The 18614-nt window shown below is 40.2% G+C and overlaps 2 protein-coding genes across 8 annotated transcripts; both read right to left on the minus strand.

Moving 5' to 3' along the window:
* Nucleotides 1–63: 63 nt before the first annotated feature.
* On the minus strand, nucleotides 64–8244 carry LOC122777668 (histone-lysine N-methyltransferase SUV39H1-like). 6 transcript variants are annotated; one of them, XM_044039051.1, is made up of 7 exons: nucleotides 8162–8232; nucleotides 6627–6692; nucleotides 6370–6515; nucleotides 5042–5701; nucleotides 3598–3744; nucleotides 2399–2528; nucleotides 64–1869 (listed from the first exon to the last, which is right to left on the minus strand). In XM_044039051.1, the coding sequence occupies exons 3-7, from the start codon at nucleotides 6493–6495 to the stop codon at nucleotides 1736–1738; spliced, it is 1197 nt and encodes a 398-aa protein (XP_043894986.1). In that variant the 5' UTR covers nucleotides 6496–6515; nucleotides 6627–6692; nucleotides 8162–8232; the 3' UTR covers nucleotides 64–1735. The 6 variants fall into 6 exon arrangements, with proteins under 6 accessions (XP_043894986.1, XP_043894983.1, XP_043894987.1 ...); XM_044039048.1 differs by lacking the exon at nucleotides 6627–6692 and having other exon boundaries at nucleotides 8162–8244; XM_044039052.1 differs by lacking the exons at nucleotides 6627–6692; nucleotides 8162–8232 and adding an exon at nucleotides 8101–8132.
* A 960-nt stretch (nucleotides 8245–9204) lies between these two features.
* Nucleotides 9205–18439, minus strand: si:dkey-16n15.6 (organic solute transporter subunit alpha). Of its 2 annotated transcripts, none has more exons than XM_044039055.1 (7): nucleotides 18195–18439; nucleotides 17448–17599; nucleotides 17281–17354; nucleotides 17039–17194; nucleotides 15808–15916; nucleotides 15180–15432; nucleotides 9205–15004 (listed from the first exon to the last, which is right to left on the minus strand). In XM_044039055.1, exons 1-7 carry the CDS (start codon nucleotides 18259–18261, stop codon nucleotides 14568–14570), a joined length of 1248 nt encoding a protein of 415 aa, XP_043894990.1. In that variant the 5' UTR covers nucleotides 18262–18439; the 3' UTR covers nucleotides 9205–14567. The 2 variants fall into 2 exon arrangements, with proteins under 2 accessions (XP_043894990.1, XP_043894988.1); XM_044039053.1 differs by having other exon boundaries at nucleotides 15808–15919; nucleotides 18195–18438.
* Between the last annotated feature and the right edge of the window lie 175 nt (nucleotides 18440–18614).

The following is an 18614-nucleotide window of genomic DNA, read 5'->3' on the forward strand; positions in this document are numbered from 1 at the left end:
AGCAGCAGCATCAGTTAACACCATAACCATTTATTTACATTGTTTTTCTTCTCCCTCCCCCTCTAAAACACTGATAAAAACAAGTACTGACAACTAAAAATGTTTAAATGTACACACGTTAAAACAATAAGCTATTGACCAACATAACATATTTACACTGGAAGTCACCGAGGTGACGACAGAGGAACGCTCATTTAAAAAAGGACCAGTCCATCAGAAATGCTCTCACCAGTCCCTGCAGTTTGACCAACTGAAAAATGTCAAACACTGAACAGGTCAGGTGTAATATCACATGGTAAATTCACTTCCTCCAACAGTGACAGGAGTCATAGAAATACTCGGATGAGTACAAACACAAGGGGAGACATGGGCAACAGAGCTGTGGACGGCGTACGACGGGTTTCTCCGGGTTCAACAGTTTGTGTCAAGACTTTCAAAGAACACTTTTCACGAAGCAAGCAACAACAAAAAACACGGCACAAAGAACAGGTGAGGAAGCGCAAACTCAAGAGTATTTTCAAACATATAAAATACAATATTTTTGAATGATTAAATCGACATTTTATTTGCAATTTATGTATTTTGATTTTGTGGTTCATTTTTGTTTGGTCCATTCATAAAAAGTGTTGCATGCTTCGTGAAAAGTTTCCTCCCACATGTCTAAAACCATTCAACTTCACCACTAGGTGCCACTACATTCTCCACATTGAACATGTGATCATGATGGTTGGGATTGGAGGTCCTAACGCAGATACTAAAGAGCTGAGTGCATCTTTAACTAAGGCTGCAACGATTCATTTTATTTCAAAACAAAAATGTGACTATTCCCTGGTTCCTTTGATCTAACAAAGAAATCCTTACAAGTTAATAATTTTGGTTTGTGGACAAAACAAGACAAGACTGACATTTTATGGATCCAAATGGAAATAAGGAAATGACTCATTAAGTCAACCACTGGGGGAAAACACAGGATCCAGGACACAGCAGTCAGGCAGGCAGACAGATACACTCACAATTCATCCACATTATCCTCAGTACAAACACAAATTCAGAGGGGGACGTGTCAGGACTGATTTTAACCACAGCAAATAAAACATACACCTGCTTAAGAACAGAGCTTCTCAGGCTAATGTTGATGGCTTTGCCTTTTGAGTTTGTCTCACTTGGTAAACTACTCACTTCCCAGCACCAGAGTCCATTGAGAGAACCAACAATCTTACATCCCACAGAACACAGGAGCTGCTGATCCACTGCTGCCTCCACTGATCAGGCAAACTGCATTATTTTGTGGTGTTTGGTGTTTGAGAGGCTCCATTTTGAGTAACACAAATGTACTGACTTTCTGACGGGAAACTTAAGTGTTTGGTAACCACCACAAGAGGTTTGCCACTTCCACCAGTGTCCAAACTCTACGATTCCTTGTTGGAAAAAGCTGTTTAACTGCGACATAAACAGACAATCATATTATTAAAATGATGTATGCTTAATCTTTTGTAAGCTGTTTTGCAATTTAAAATGGACGGTGAATATATTTATAATAACTAAAATGTATTACATAGTAACTGCAGAGTGATGCAGGCTGATGTTGATGGTGGCTTTGAGCGTTCATATAAACAAGTACATTAAAAAAAATAAACCTTTAATTTTTTTTTCTTTTTTTCTTTCTTTAAAACAAACAAAAAAAAAAAAACTGTACAATTTTTCACATTTTCATACAAATACCAGCTTCGCCTTATCAGAAGAGATATTTTCGACAGGTGTCTGATCCACACCGACACTCCACTCGAATCCTCTTCTTCGGCGAGCTGGGGAGTCCCGCTTGACTGAAACTGGAGTCCATTTTGGTGCTTTCTGTGTCGACTGGGTCCACTGGAACAAAAAGAACAACTCTTATCGACTGGTGAAAAGAAACTTTACTACCCCACTAAAAACTTAATGGTCATACAGAAGCAGTCCCCTAAAGTCTGTTTGAAGCCAGTTTAGTCCCTAAATTGAAAATTAATGTCAGTATATACAGTACTTTACAGCTACTGAAGCTCTTTAATTATTGTTATCCTTCTGTGGTGACACAAACTCTTGTGCCACTTCTGCTTATCTTGACGAACTACCTCATAATATCCCGATGAACAGCAGCGGAGAGAAACAGATGAATGCAAATTTTTAACAAATCTGTGAAAATGCGTTTAAAGTTTGCAATACTTCTTTAATTGAAACATTTAATTGAAAAGGTTGGGAGTGGTTAAGACCCTACCTTGTGTACCAAAGACATCATGGTCGCAAGTTCGATTCCACCCCTGGCTAATTATACTTAATTCCATTGTAAGTCGCTTTGGATAAAAGCGTCTGCTAAATGACATGTAATGTAATGTAATGTAAAAACCTAACTAATGACACTTACTTTGCATTTTGTAGTCAAAGGTGAGCTCTTCCCCCGCCCGAATAGCCCGAGTTGAAAATAAAGCTATTCTCGGAAGCCTCTCGTCAATGTTGTCAATGAACACGTTGAACACCTGCAGATTAGGGTTACACTGCAAAAGGAACACAATATTATTTAAGGAGATTTTCACAAACACTCAGACTTAAATTATTTAAAATTCCTCTTTTTCAACAAAAGATGATGATGCAAAAAACTTTCAGCATGTTTTAGAGACATTAAAAGTAGTTCATCCTGATTTTACAATTATTGCAATATTATTATGAATAGCATAGTTTCCATTCCTCAGCCTTAAAAACCAGGAAAGCTCATTACAGATATCTTAACGTCGGAGGATATCCAGAATCAAAGACATAGCTTGTCTCATGTCATGATAAGAGCTGCAAATAACAATTATTTTCACAATCTATTAATCTGTCGTTTTCTCGATTAATCTAGTAATCATTTGGATTTTAAAAATGTTTTAAATGATGATCTCAAATGTCTTGTTTTGTCCACAAACCAAAATGATTCAGTTTGAATGATTTCTCTGTTATATGAAACAAAGAAACCAGAAAATATTCACATTTAAGAAGCTGAAAAAAATCTGTTTTTAACAACGGTTTTAACAAACCGTTTCTTGTTTTTCATCCCTATAAGAAAGTCAAGTCGCCCATAATCTGATGATCTGTGTAATCCACAGGTGTCAAACTCAAGGCCTTCAACTGTAATATAGATAATATATTCTGCCTTTTCTGCTCCTCGATTGATCGATTATCAAAATAGTTGACGATTAATTTAGTAATTGATTAATCAAGTAATTGTTTCAGCTCTAGTGCCGGTTTAAAATATTGATATATTGCCTAGACATGGTTCACACACGGTCCCCGACACGTAAGATCGCAGTATGTTCACATTCTTAAAAACATGTCTCCTGCTTCATCATTTGCATTTACATTTAAGCATTTAGTAGATGCTTTTATCTAAAGCTACTTACAAGAGAAGAATAAGCTACATAGAAGTCTTGGAAAGAACTCCACTAGATAGGAACAGTGGACTGATACCAGCTATGTTTGTGTTGCAGTAAAGTAAACAAGCCGTCAGTATGTCAACACATCCACTGTCTGTCACTTTTCAATCAAAGTTTATACAGGTATTATTATGTCTTACGCTATGTCACTCACGCTATGGTTGACAAAGTGGGAGATGTTGCCATGGTGCGCGGCATCTACTGTGTACACATCCTCCACATAGTCCAGGTCAAAGAGGTATGTAGATCCTTGTCGATCGTACACATGTCCTCTCCTCTCTGCTTCATCTGTTGTGATGATCTGTGGGAAACATAACATCGCAGGACATCACTGGAACCAGTTTTCCGGAATATGCATGGTTATTTTTACTACAACAAAAAATAAAGCTAATGCAAACAACCACAAACCATTTACTAGGAGTTTCAGTACCAGCACACACAAGCCAAGGCACAACCAATAACATACATTTAAAAAAAAAACAAACAAAAAAAAAAACAAAGAAGCACCACTAATAAAAATAATAAAATTGCAGCACAAATGTTTGGTATAAACACTGAGCTATCAGGAAAACGAAAGCATACCAGTACAAAATCTTAAAAAAAACCCAGTAATAAATGCCAATTCTGTTTATCTCTGCGGTTCCGTTTGTTTTTAACCTGTCAGAGACATAATTTTTGTATGTAATAGTGTTGATAGTCAACAAAATCGACATTTAAAAAGAACAAAACACTGACAGTAAAAAAGTCAGTTTTTACTTGCTCCAAGTTCTTTGTATTTATGCTGTACTTAGATTGAAGACTGTGTGATAAACATTTAACAGAATAAGTCAAATAAATATACGATACATACATGTTTATTAAATGTTTAGTTAATAGTTATACCTCGGCGGTAAATAGATCAGCATATAAAATATGTTGTCAACAGCTTAGTGGATTATATATTATGGAATATGTAAAATTATTGTATTGGACTGATTCCTGTTTCACAAGATACACAAAAATTATCACACCAAATATGACAATGTTTTAATTTAATTCAAAATTATTTGTAACATCTTAATGTGTCTCTTTCAAGCTCCTTGATTCATGCTTTCATGACAACAGAGCTGCAGCATACTTTTCATAATTGTTTATTTTGTCAATTATTTTCTTGATTAATTGAGTATTTTTTTGGTCCCTAAAATGTCAGAAAATGTTATAAAACATTGATCAGTGTTCCCCAAACCTCGAAATGATAAAAATATTCACATAACTTGTAAAACAAACACTAAAACTGATTAATCGATTATCAAATTAAATGGCGACTGATTAATAGCAGCAGCCCTTCATGACAACATGTGAAAAATAATGACACATCACATACTACAGAGTAAGAATAAATGTTATTACACAGAGGGGAGCAACGCTGCACCTCATGTGATGTCATGGAGAAGCACTGAGCAGATAAACAAAGCAGAGATTTATCAAATGTTAGTTATACTCCTCCAAACATCAATTCTGACCAAGTCACCTCAAACAAAACCTGCTTCTTCCATACTTAGAAAGTTGCAGTAGGGTAAACAGTTAAAAATGAGAGGACAGAATAACTGAGCTCTTACCTCTCCGATGTATTCCATGACAAATGTGTTCTTTTTGATGTGTTGTAATGATCGAACTCCCCAACCTCGGCCGTTCTCCGTCTTAAAGATGCACAGGTCAAACTGGATGCCCTTCTGCACCACTCTGTTGAGACAATCAGGGCCACAGCTGCATCTGGAGTTACACTCGTATATAGGCTGTCCTGGTCGAATCCGGACCTGGCCTTTATCGTTGTAAGCCATGCGATGCAAAGAGGCTCCGGGGCAGCAGCCATTTACTGGCTCCTCTACACAGTTCTTACACTCGCAACCCACAGCCACCTCATTTAACACTATACCCTGGCCTACTTTATAGTTGTTGATGTAGGTGAAGTTTTTAGGGGGCCCCTCAAGGTCCACTTCATTTGTGACAAAAATGCGGCCTGGATGGTTGCGAGTCAAATTTAAATGGTCCTGCCAGCGCTGCAGATTCAAGCGGAGTTTGGCTTTCTGGGTGAGGTATGAAGCAATTTCCCTATCCAGTTTTTTAGGGACACAACGTCTCTTGTGGCTTCTCAGCACCTCTTCAAGGTCCAGGTGGAACCGCTTCATCAGTTTGGAGCATTTGAGGTTTCTCTTGGGCTCCCAGGTGTTGTCAGACTCTGGAAATGACTTCCACTTTACCAGGTAGAACTCCTCCACCTGAAACACAGAGTTTCACTTAGGAGCATGGACTACTTAACAAAAGCTTTATCAAATAAAATCTTCAATATCACAATACCTGCGTTATTTCTTCATTAGACAGCCTTATAAGATTTTAAACCATACACCAAAGTACATAGAGGAAATCAGTGTTTTAAGCCCACAGAACCACAGGGGCTGCTGCTCTACATAATTCCAAATGAAGGATTTCAAACAAAAAAGTCCCAAAATAACATGTTTCAAATTGAGATGAAAGCATCAGTAAAGCAGCAATCTCCTGTGTGTGGTGATGTAAAATCAGTGGTTTTAAGTATGGACTTTGGTGAGGGGAATGAGCAAACACAAAGCAACATAAATTCATGTTTCTGTAAGTGGGTGAGACACACAAGATAGTCACCACTTATCATATGTCAGTACCTCACACACCCACACATCAAAAAACCCAATTTCTTTTATTATTTCTGTTGCACTGCTGTCTGTTTGAGATTAAACACTGGATAATTCCAGCCGATTCAAAGATGTAAGCTTCACATAACCGTGTCTAAACACAAATAAGGGGCAGACATCAGTGTACAGTAATAAAAAGGTTGCATAACAAATTGGAATCTACCACAGACGAATAGTGCCGTTTTAATAGCAGTCATGCATTATGATACTTAATACTTTACCTTTGTCTTCTTGTAGTCACAGAGAAACTCAACCTCATAATCATTGACGTTGGCTCTGTTCACGCCAAGCTGATCACACTTGATCCTCGCTGTGCGACACTGGGCCTCCAACCCTTCCCAGGACATCTTACAAGGTACACTGCAATCTGACAAAGAAACTCAATTTAACCACTACAGAGTCAAACAGCAAACTACAAACTACAGCAAACTCTAGTAGTGAGACGACAGACTGAAACATACAGTGGACTCCTCCTCACCACTTCAGGGAACTACGGTGGCCTTCACAGAACAGAGAGGATGTCACTAATCACCTGCTTCAAGACCTGGCAGCACAAGATGATGGCCTCTGTAAAGCAAGGCCTTTGCCTCAAGTACATGAAAGTCATAGTCTAAGGCTACAAAGATCAAATAATGTGGATAATGCTGATTTTAAATATCAGAAAGCACAAACTGCTGCCAACGACACTTGTTTGTTTTTTTTTTAAATCTGGATCATGCCAAAATAAAACTATTTGTTCCTTGGCTACCACCTACATCAAGTAATAATGTTGTTCATAAATAGTCAGAAAATATTGAAAAATATCGATTAGTGTTTCATAAACGTTGAAATGATGACATTCTCTAATGCCTCGTTTTGTCCACAAACTAAAATTTTTCAGTTGTACTGTTTTCTTGTTATATGGAGCCACAAGCCCATAAAACATTCACATATTTAGCTGAAAAATCTGATAATTTGTTTTAATTCTTTAAAAAACAACTCAAACTGATTAATAATGAATTCATTGTTTCAGCCCTAATTATAGTTATAGGACAGTGCTTGAGAATAGCAAGCACTTCAGACAATAGTGTACTTCAGACAAGATGTTGTTTAATAAAACTGATTAGATGATGATCAAAACAGTTGTTCATGACCATTTTACTTTTTTAAAAAAAAGTTCAATATAATGTTCATCGATATATGTATCCATTGAACAATCACACTTTAATGTATAACACGTATGATCATTGTAATGTTTACCCCAAATATATGTACAAGGTATAATATCTATGTATTTACAGATGGCTAATCATTTAACATGATAACCATTGATATTAACTGATATGCAAAATATTCATTGTGATAATTATGTTGGACAGGTTTTCAGAAAGCATTAAAACCGTAAAGCAGCAAAAGGACCACGCCGGTCACTTCATTGTGTGTCCCGTGTTCCTAATAATGTGGTCGGAGTGTATTGTTGTTACTCCTTTCCCTTTTACGCTCGTCTTCACTTCGCCGTTTCCTGCTTCAGTTTAGTGCTGCTTCATTCATACTAAAGTTCTCGATCGTACCGTGTCTCCATGTTAAGATGTTGACGCAATAACAAACCACAGTCAACTGAAATCAACGGCGTTGATGCCAAGAACAGCGGAGGCTGCCATTTAAACATTAATGTGACGCAGCATGGCGCGTGAAACTGCACGAGTAGTTTTGCCCGCTAAACCGCAGCAGTTTCAAAATAAGACAACTGACATAACAGCCCTTAACTAGCATAATAGTAGCAGTAATTATGGAACGCGACAAAAGCAGTGGCTAACAAAGTGGGTTACGTTGAACAGAAAAGGAACTTCAGACTAACTAACTTGGCTCCGGACACTTACGGTGATACGCACTTCCAGCGCTCTTCGTGTTACGTGAATTCAAAGGCCACAAAAGCGTGTGCATTCGTTGTATTTGAAAGAAACTCTACCTACCCGAAACAACACCGTAATTGCAGACAACGCGACGATAAAATATAAAGTCCTCTTTAGTTACCTTTCAAATTTTCCGCCATGTTTTCTACACAGCCGCCAAAATAAGAGAACGTACGGTGGTGGGCGGAATCATGTTGGGAAACACAGAGGAGCGGCTACTGATTGGGCCAGCGTCGTTTTCCAGGCATCTTATTGGTTCAGCGGGAGTCAGGAGGCGCGACCGGAGTGACGTACAACGTATTGTGCGGAGCTAGTCCTATTCAACAATGATTTACGAAACTTTTCAATTTTGACCATATACGCTAAACATGGGTGCAGACTCATACGTCAACGTCGTCGCCATGTTGGTCCGACCGAGAGTCGTAGTTTTTCTGACCGCAAACAATCATTAACGGTTACATTTCTCAAATGATTTGTGTGTAAAATGTTAACGCAAAGGCTTGTGGTACAAATAAATGGCCATTATTAGGGAAAAACAAACAAAATCGAAACACATTTTTTATCACTTCATTATTTTATGCTAATATTTACTATAACCATGGTTCTCAAACTGTGGTACGTGTTGAGCGAGCGTCCTCTGGTGGTACTTGGATGAAAATAAGAAATACTGGAGCTGTGGAATTTTGATCGGAGTGCATAGAAAATGAAACTAATAAAATAAATAATAAATTAAATATTAATAATTACAATTTATCTATGTGAAGAAGAGGAGGATGATGAGACAGTGGGTTATTTTATTGGGAATAAATCTGTGAAAAGTCCGTAGCTGACTTTGCTTGGTCTATTTACACCACTGTAATTAACGTTGGTGACAATGAAGTCAAGAGCTCAATATTTTCACAGGTGGTGCTTGATATAACAAGTCTGAGAACCACTGTACTATATTATATATTTACTACAATTTCTCATTTATTTTATTATCCAGTGATAGGCTGTATTTTATAATGTTACTGGATACATTTTTAGTGGGATCTGATAGTTTGGACACCTACTGTCAAGCTACCACTTATTCACCATGATTATGGTATATATTACACATTACATTTCAGTGTTACTTAAAAAATAATTGTTCAGGGGTTTACAAAACACAAAAAACAAAAAATCTACAAATGAAAAATTTAATTTATAAATGTGTACAATTATTTGTTTAGGTACTAATACAATTCAGCTTCAATCTACACACAAACGGCAAACAATTTCAACACATTTAAAACTATTTAATGTTAATATAACACATTTTAGTCTCTATCTCACAGAAGTCTTGTTTTCTCTTAGGAAAAGTTTGCCCTTCTGCTGCCTTTGATCTACAACAACATCAGAGAGTTTGATGTCATGGTTACTTCACCTCCATCATGAAAGAATTTTGATTCCAACAATGTTGAGAAAGGAGCTTGTGCCTGAATTTCAGAGAGATTTAAGCCAACATTTACTCTCTTATGGAATGTCACCTTTGCTAAAAATACCTTTAAAATGACTGACAATCAGAGTCGCACGCAAGCAAAGGGGAAAATGTCCTGGTTTTACAATATGAAACCTGTCCTGAAGACAGACAAGCCAAGAAGGGTAATTCCATCTGTTTACAACCAGGAGATGTTACAGTCTACAGAAGAACGTCTTGCAAACACCAAGGAGGTGCACAAACCCAGGATCCTGGAGCTGCTTGACATGAGCAGCACTACGCATCACAAAGTAACTATGGTGGATATGGACCAGACTCTTTTCCAGCCCTATCCATCTGAGATGATCTTCCAGAACTTCACAGCTTCACAGACCTACAAGTTACAGCTGCGCCTCGTCAACATGGACAAAGTTCCACGACGTCTGAAGCTGGCGCTGCAGGAATCAAAGAATTTTCATGTGGTCAGCCCAGAGGGTGCATCAAGCAAGGTTGCACCAAGTTGTTCTGTGACTTTGACTGTGTTTTTCCACCCACAGGAGAACAAGGACTACCACCACAGACTGTTTTTTATGACAGACAGGGAGCGGTTTGAGGTCCCAGTCAGTGCTATTGGGCCACGTGCTGTTTTGAACTTTCGAGATGAGCTCCATTTCCCTCTCTGTCCAGTGAAAGCTTCCACAGAAAGGACTCAGCAAGTCATTAACATTGGAAACAGCACAGCCAAGTTCAAACTACACACACAGAGGCCATTCTCAGTGGCACCTTCCTGTGGGACTCTTGAAGTGAATGAGAGCATCCAGGTGGTTGTCAGTTTCAATCCCATGACCACAGGGGAACACAGACAAGACCTGTTGCTGCACTACCATACTGGTGAGGATGTGTACATCAGCTTGTATGGTGTTTGTGAGGAACTGGACATCCACTTGGAACCAGACTCTGTCGCACTGAACAAGACTTACATCACCCTGGCCAATGTACACAAAGTGTCTCTCATTAACACGAGTGACACTGTTCTTCAATACCATTGGTCAGTGTGGCCGAGCAAGGAGGAGGAGGACCTGAGTATAATTAGGGAAAGTCCAGTTCTCCAACAAATTAAGGAGAAGGAGAGAGAGCAGTTGCTTTCTCAGTACAAGGCTGACCCCACAGCAATCCATCACCTCCCATTACTGACCAGAGCTCTGCAATATGGTAGAAGCCAGACTCCACTGGACCACCTCACCCTGTCACACAGCTGTATTACTCTGCAGCCAGCGGCAGGTGAAATATGGCCACAAATGACTCAAACGTTCAACATTTTCTTCAAGCCTAATAAGGCAAAGCTTTATGCGCAAACAATCTACTGTGATATTACAGGCCGTCAGTGTCGGTTACCTCTCTCAATCAAGGGTGAGGGCATGGGACCGAAACTTCTTCTCAACTATAACCAGTTGAATATGAAAAATGTATTCATTGGTGACAAAAGCTGTTATGAGGTACTGGTGTCCAACAAGGGGCTGATTAATGCCCCTTTTAAGCTGTCATGCCCTGACACCACTTTTGGCCACTGTTTCTCCTTCAGCCCTGAGGAAGGTGTCATCCCCTTTGGCGCCAACCAGTCAGTGAAAATCACCTTCCAGAGTCACAACTTGGGAACTTTCTCTGAGGACATACTTTTAACCATCCAAGGACAACCTAAACCACTTACCCTTACCTTCAGGGGTTGCGTTGTTTGCCCCACATTTCATTTTGATGTTTCAGAGCTCAACTTTGGAGATGTACCCTTTGGTTTTCCACAAACATTGACATTTACCCTATTCAACACCTCCTTTGTGCCTATGAACTTTGCCCTACGTGTCCTGGGAGATGGACAGGGATCTCCTAGTGTTACCTGTGCCATGCAGGTATCTGAGGTGTTCAGAAACAATTGGGAAGGCAGTACTGCAAGTGATCCTTTTACACGACCTATGGAGTTTAACATCAGCCCTGCACAAGATTGTGTGTGTGCTATGTCAGATGTCACCATTAAAGTGACTCTGTGCTCCAACACAGTCAGGACATATAGAGTGGCCTTGGTGGTGGATATGGAAGGTGTTGGAAAGGAGATTGGGACTCTGCCCATCAATGCCAGATGTGTTGTTCCCGAGATTGTGGTGGACACTCCCGAGTTACAGTTTCAAAGGTGTTTCCTCAGTATCCCCTATGAACATCAAGTGCAGCTTACCAACCCCAGCAGTCTGCCTGCCTGCTATGGTGTGCTTTATAAGGAAGCTGAGGAGTTTCCATCATTGCTTTTTTATTGTTCCACACCCAGAGGAGTCATTCTTCCTCAAACTTCAGTGAAGCTTCCTGTGACTCTGCTGGCTAAGGCCACTGGAAGACTGCATCACACTCTTCGTATTGCATTGTTTGGCTGTACCCAGCCTCCTCTGGAGGTGGACTTATCATTTATTGGGCAGGGTCCAGTTGTTCACATTCAGAGCCCACAGCTAGACTTTGGCAGAATCCCAGTTCTCATGAACATTACTAGAACTCTGAACCTGTCAAACCACTCCCCTATTCCAGCCAGCTTTACGACTCACTTGGGCCTTAAGAAGTCCTTTTGGCATGTTGAGCCCAGTGAAGGGGAAGTGTCTCCACAGAGCCAGGTGGAGCTACGTGTAGTAGCCCACCTGAAGGACACAATCACCTTCCAGGAAAAGCTTGAAGTGTACATCCAGGACAGTCAAACGCACATAATACCTCTGTCAGCCACAGGCATTGGCACCACAATTGTTAGTGACAAGCCTTTTGCACCCAGACTTGACTTAGGACAATACTTTAGCCCTGGGTCATGTCAGTACCATTTAAAATTGACCAACCATGGCCAACGGACAAATTGGTTGTACTGGGGGATTGATGGCCTCTTGCCTAACATTAAATCTCGCACTCCCAAGAAGAAAGATGTTCAAAGTCTTGGATCTTCAGTGGCCTCTAAAAAAGAGGAGGAGCCTGTGTTTAGCCTCACCCCTTCTCGAGTAAAGCTTTTACCAGGCTGCTCTGTTGACATGGTGCTAAAGGGATCTTCAGACTCTGCCAAGGTTGTGCAGGAACGTCTGGTGTGCCGTGGTGTTGTGGGCGAACAGGGCTGTAATGAGCAGATTATGACTGTTGATGTTATCTGTCACTTTGTTGCTCCTCTGCTCAGCCTTTCCTCCAAGCATCTCAACTTCTGCATAGGGAAGGTACCAGGAGAGAAACTCAAGCGCATATATGAGAAATTAGTCCTGAAGAATATATCATCTCTACCTGTCTCAATAAATATCTGTCTTGAAGAGCCATTCTCGTTGTGTGAAGCCCCAGAAACACAAAGCTCAAATACTTCGTGGTCCATGGTTTTAGATGATGGTAAACAGGTTGACTTGTGGATATGCTTTAATCCTGATTGTTGTGATCGAGTGTCTCGGGTAGTGGATAAGTTCCTTGAGGTGTTTTACCCAGGACAACCACAACAAGATAGGGTGGAGCTGCGTGCCGAGGTCCACTTTCCCAACCTTCACTTCTCCTCTACCACAGTGGATTTTGGATGCGTGCTCAACTACACCGAAACTCTCAGAGTAATCACCATGACAAACTGTTCCCAGCTGCCTGTGTCCTACCGCTGGGCTTACCTTGAGGACCAGAAACACTGTACTGTCAGAGAGACAGACATGCACGAAGATGGGGGGCAGCAGAAAAATAACGAAAATGAGACTAGAACGCCTTTTCCTGCAATTACAGTTACACGTAAACCCTGGCCGAGTGTATATGAACAGAACAGGACACAGTGTCCTGTGCGTGCAGAAGAGGTATTTGATGTCTTGCCAATGTATGGTCATCTGCAACCTGGGGAAAAGCAGCTTGTCACAGTCTCTTTCTATGGCCATGAACACATCAAAAGAGAGGTGGTAGCTCAGTGCCACGTGGAGGAGGGACCTATATATGAAATCAAGCTCAGAGGAGAAGCATCAGTAATCAGCTACAGCATTGACTCTGCCCAAGTTTTAGACACAGAGAAGAACTAAGTAGGGAAGAGAAGAATGAGGCCAACGGCTACAAAACGCCAAACAAGAAGAGTTGGATCATTCCAGAGATCTTCTGTTGTGTTAGTTGAAATTAAAATCCTTATTGTAAGTATTCTTCACATTAGCATTAGCTTTGTTTTGGTTGTAAGTCGTTTACTATATACTACTCAAATATTGCAAATAGCACAGATACCTGTTCCAGCAGCAATGTTTTATAGTGTTTGCTTCTATTTATTTCAGTTAAGGTTTAGTAAGTTCCCTTAACTTTTGCCACAGGTTCACCCAAATTAAATTGCCTGGTTTGTGTGTTGTGTGGAAAATAATTTCCTTTTTATTGCATTAATTTAGGAACCGGAAAGTACAATGTTATTCCTCAGGTAAAGTTGTTACATAAACTTAGGGCTGATATCGTTATTGTGAATTGGTACTCGACATTACAAAAACGTAATTTGGTTGGTACCATTAAAATAGGGATGATACCACATTGTTTGTCCAATACAGATCCCGATATCACAACCATGAATATCTACCAATACCAATATTAGTCGTAGACAGCTTTTTTTTAACCAACTAATTTGTGCTGATGCATTTACCACAAGGCCATTTTGAAAACATAGGGTTCTAACTATGTAACAAATATTTTGCTTTTATAAAGAAGATATAAATAGCCCACATTTCACAGTCTGTGCTTAGTGAAGCATTCATGTGATTTTATGTTTTGGGGTTTTGGATCATATAAGATGTAAGTTGTTTGTGATATCAGATCCATTGATTTTGACCAGTATCGGACTGAGTATTGTATCCGCTTATCTGTAATTAAAAATGTGTGTGTGTGTGTGTAAGCAGTGTAACAGTTTGTAACAGTTTGTACAGTAAACCAAAATATATCTGAATTTTCACTGTGTGGAGGAAGAGGGCGATGTATCAGTTGTTTATCGTAGCACAGTCCTTCAGATAAGGCACAGACAGTGCCAGCTGTCGGGTTGCTGATACTGGCTTACCAGCACTGCCTCAATACTGTTCTGGTACAGGTCCTCCATAGTTGTTCAAACCACAGTGTCACCCTTACAGTCCTGACAGTTAATGTCAGCTCTGATTGTAATGTGGGTCAAATCTACTCCCGGTTCCTCTGCAGATTTGGGCTCCAGTGACTTGGCTCTGCCTGGCTTCTGAGCTCTGGCCTGAGGGAAGGGGAAACCATCCAGAGGTGCATGTTCTATCCTGCACAGAGTATCCTCACCGTCACTGTTGTAACTTGGATTGGAGGCACTAACACAGGAGCCAGGCCAAGACTCCTCTGAGGACACGGCAAGCTTCCGACGCACCGGCTGCACCTCATCTGTTTGAACTGCTTTTTCCTCCTGCCAGACACTGAATGGCCGCTCCACATCCTCCACCGCGCTTGGCTCCACCTTACAGAAAGTATGGCGGGCATACAGGCCAATGCAGAACATCTCCACAATCACACAGTAGTGGTAGATCACTAAGAGTGGAACGATAACATAAGACACAGATCCGACAAGCAGTGACAAATAAGGCCTAAAATAAATCAATGTAGAAAGAGAAAAATCTATCCTGGCAATAGAAAATGGAAAATAATGGTCTATTTTTTAAATGGAAATTCGTACAGATGATAGAATGTGACAGATGTGACTTACACTGAGACCTGGTCAGGTCAGAGAAGGGTGGTGTGCAGGGGATGACCTCCAGAGCACCCATGGTCTCTAAGATGCTGTTCTGTAGCCCACAGAGCACCAACACCATGATGACACAGATGAACTTGGCTCTCAGTCCATAACCATGGAGAGCGCTCTTAGTTGCTTTGTAAAACAGCAGGTGGCCATAGAAGGACACAAACGTTGACACTCCGATGATACCGTTCACATACAGGTTAGGGTCGACTGAATCCACCTGGAGAACACAGTGGAGAACTACAGTATGTAGTGCTGATTCTACATTTTGGAGCCTGTTAATAACTACATCCAGGGTTCATGCAGCTATTCTCAGGTCAAATTCAAGCTCAGTGTGCTCATTTTCATTCTTTGATGCAAAAACATTTTTTGGCATAAATCCTCCAAATTTCACAGTATATGCCACCAGCAACAACTGCCTACAGTGTAAAGAAACCTAAAAAACAAACAGGCTGATTGTATACGTTCATCAGATGAGAGAGGAGCTCAAGCCGGCAAACCAAAAACCCAGAGATGAAAATTGACATTTTTTTCTAGCAATCCTGCCTAATGCACTTTTAAAAAGCTTGGATGCAAGTCGTGATAAATCACTCACGTCGCCGTAGTTGTACCGTTCGTCCGTCCACAGCACCAGAGTGACAAAGAACAGGATGCTGCGGACAACAGAGAGCTGCAGCACAGCAAACATCATCCAGCCCCGGCTGCTGCTACAAAGAAGACAAGGGGGACACGCAGCATGTCAACATGTTAGGGTCACACTGTCCACACAACAACCAGATTACACCATTATGTATACATCCCATTCTCTATGGACTTTGGTGTAGAAGAGTGAGCAGATTAGAAAAAGGAGAAGGCAAAGTGACATGACTGTGTCCCCTTAAACTGGTGTAGTTTTAATATTGTGAGCTGTTTGTAAAGTGGCTATAATCTGTCTTTCCTGGCGTCCACGCGGGAAGACATGTCTTCACTTTGAGCAGGACTCTCTGGCCCTGTCCCAGTGTCCACCCTCACAGACTCCGTTCACTGTATGTCAGTGAGCGCTGAGGACTGTCCCATTGTGAAATTATCAAGTGTGTGAGGGCCCTCTAGTGGCAATTTTGAACACTTCATAGTGACATTCTATGCAGTAGTTGACTACTAACTACCGACAGACAGTTTATGGCTCTTACATGATGACCAACTGTGTCAACTCTGTCGACAAGGTAACGTACATGCAACTAAGTTTCTTAAATAACTATTTCTTTAAATCAGAGGTCGCCACTTAATGTGAAGTTATAATGAGTTATTCTTTCTATGTTTAAAATTGAATCTTTTTTCATTTTACATCATAAATACATTTTAATTGTGAACTATATATCGTTCCATATCAACACAGACACTTTTATTTTGGAAAATCTGTGAAATACTGTATACAAATATTGTTATTACGATATCATGCGATATAATTTAAATTTATACTGGGATTTATACAGTTGCTTTTTCCCCATAAAGTTTGGAATTTTTTTCACTGGACCGGCTCCAACTGACCAGACTAGATGTTTAGTGTTAATCGAGTTTGAGAGCCCCGCTTTAAATTCTTTAAATTATAATGAATTTTTGCCTGAAAATAAACATTAATTATGTTAAAATAATGCCTCATTCACCCTTTAAGTTAACAGAAAGTGAATAATGTAACATAAAAAGTACCAAACTCGCCAAACTAATTAATTAAGTCATTTTCTGGCACAACCACACTTCAAAAAACCGTACCAATACTCAAAGCTCTTAATCTGTGATAGCCACTAAATGTCACAAAATAAATGCAAACATAGGTTGTTGCTCAGAACCTGTTGATGGCCACCAGTGGGAGACAGCAGCAGCAGCAACAGGGGAAAGGATCTGGAGACACCTGCTGTCCAGACAGCACAGCCAGCATACGAGCTTTCCCTCCAAAGAAATCTGTGATCAGATCCATGAACTTCAGCAGGGTGATGGAGTGATACCTGCACAGACGCACAAATCCACAACACACTTGCTTACACTATCTCGTTACTGTCCACAGTTTATATATGGAGAATGTTTTACTCACAGTGAAGCAATGAAATTACACAGGGAGGAAGAGCGTGGCACATACAGCGCTATGAGGGAGGTGAAGGTGAAAACCTGGGTTAAAAATGAATGAAAACATGGAGATTATTCCAGAGTTTTGATTTATTAGAAGGGTTTCAGGTAAAGAAGTGCGGTGGTGAATGTTACCGGATACATTCCTAATATCCACAGGTAAAGCCGTTTCCGTCGGGATGAGGGAATGTGACGTAGGATGAAGCCCAACTCCTCCAGAAACACGGCCAGGAGAATAACAGCGAGGCCGGCCGGGATGAGGAAGAGCCACAGCTCACCTTTAATAGCTGAGGATTTACAAATGCAAATCAAGAAAATAATATTCCATTTCTTGAACATAATGCATGAATTTATTTCAACATAGATCTGCATAGTAGGAAGATTCCTGGTACAGACTGACCAAGAATTTTCCAGTGAATGAGTCAGGATCCATCTCATCCCAGTACTTCCCAACTGTTAACACAAAACCTTCTGAATCTAGAACACTCCGAAAACCTTGGTTATGCATATTAATACTTTAGTTTAAACTTTAGTCTATTCATTTAGAACATAAAGAAGAACAAATGTTCAAATCAAATCATTCACATTCATTTGTTTCTTCTTATGTTTGAAAAGGAGTGAGAAGAAGTTTTAAACTTATTTAATCTCACCTCTTCTACATCACATAATTTGCACTATATATATACACATATATGTGTATATATACATATACACATACAGTATATATATATATATACACATATATGTATCTATATGTGTGTACACACATATACCAACATAGTGTACATAAACACACAGTAGAAAATATAATGATATAGAAGGAAACACACTTCACACACATTACTGGAGATATTGAAACATGTAATAGTTCCATTAACTTACCACTGAAGAATTGTGAGGAGAGAGGAATCTCAGGCTCGATCCAGCTACAGTTTGTCCCTCTTCCCATTGTGATTAAAACTTTGTCCACCTGTCTCTGACCTCGTAATGTCACTGAATCAGGGATAAAAGGCTGAGGTTTTGGGAGTGATTCTCGCAGACGTGTGTCCTGTTGCTTCCGTGTTGGTCTGAGTCGTTAATGATTGACAAGATACAGGTGAGAGGACAGGTGAGGGATCCAAGTCCATCCAAGACGCTGCAAAACTCATCTGAGGAGAAAAGTACTGTAAATACTGTACATGATCACGCAGTGAACACACTGGTTCTGTGGTTACTCCATACAGACATCCATCTTCAGTGCCTGTGTCATGTCCAGGTCCGGTCACTCTGGGTGTGAAGCAGCAAAGAACGTAGCTTTGTGTT

The sequence above is a fragment of the Solea senegalensis genome, linkage group LG11 (genome assembly GCF_019176455.1).
Source record: "Solea senegalensis isolate Sse05_10M linkage group LG11, IFAPA_SoseM_1, whole genome shotgun sequence".
Classification (NCBI taxonomy): Eukaryota; Metazoa; Chordata; class Actinopteri; order Pleuronectiformes; family Soleidae; genus Solea; species Solea senegalensis.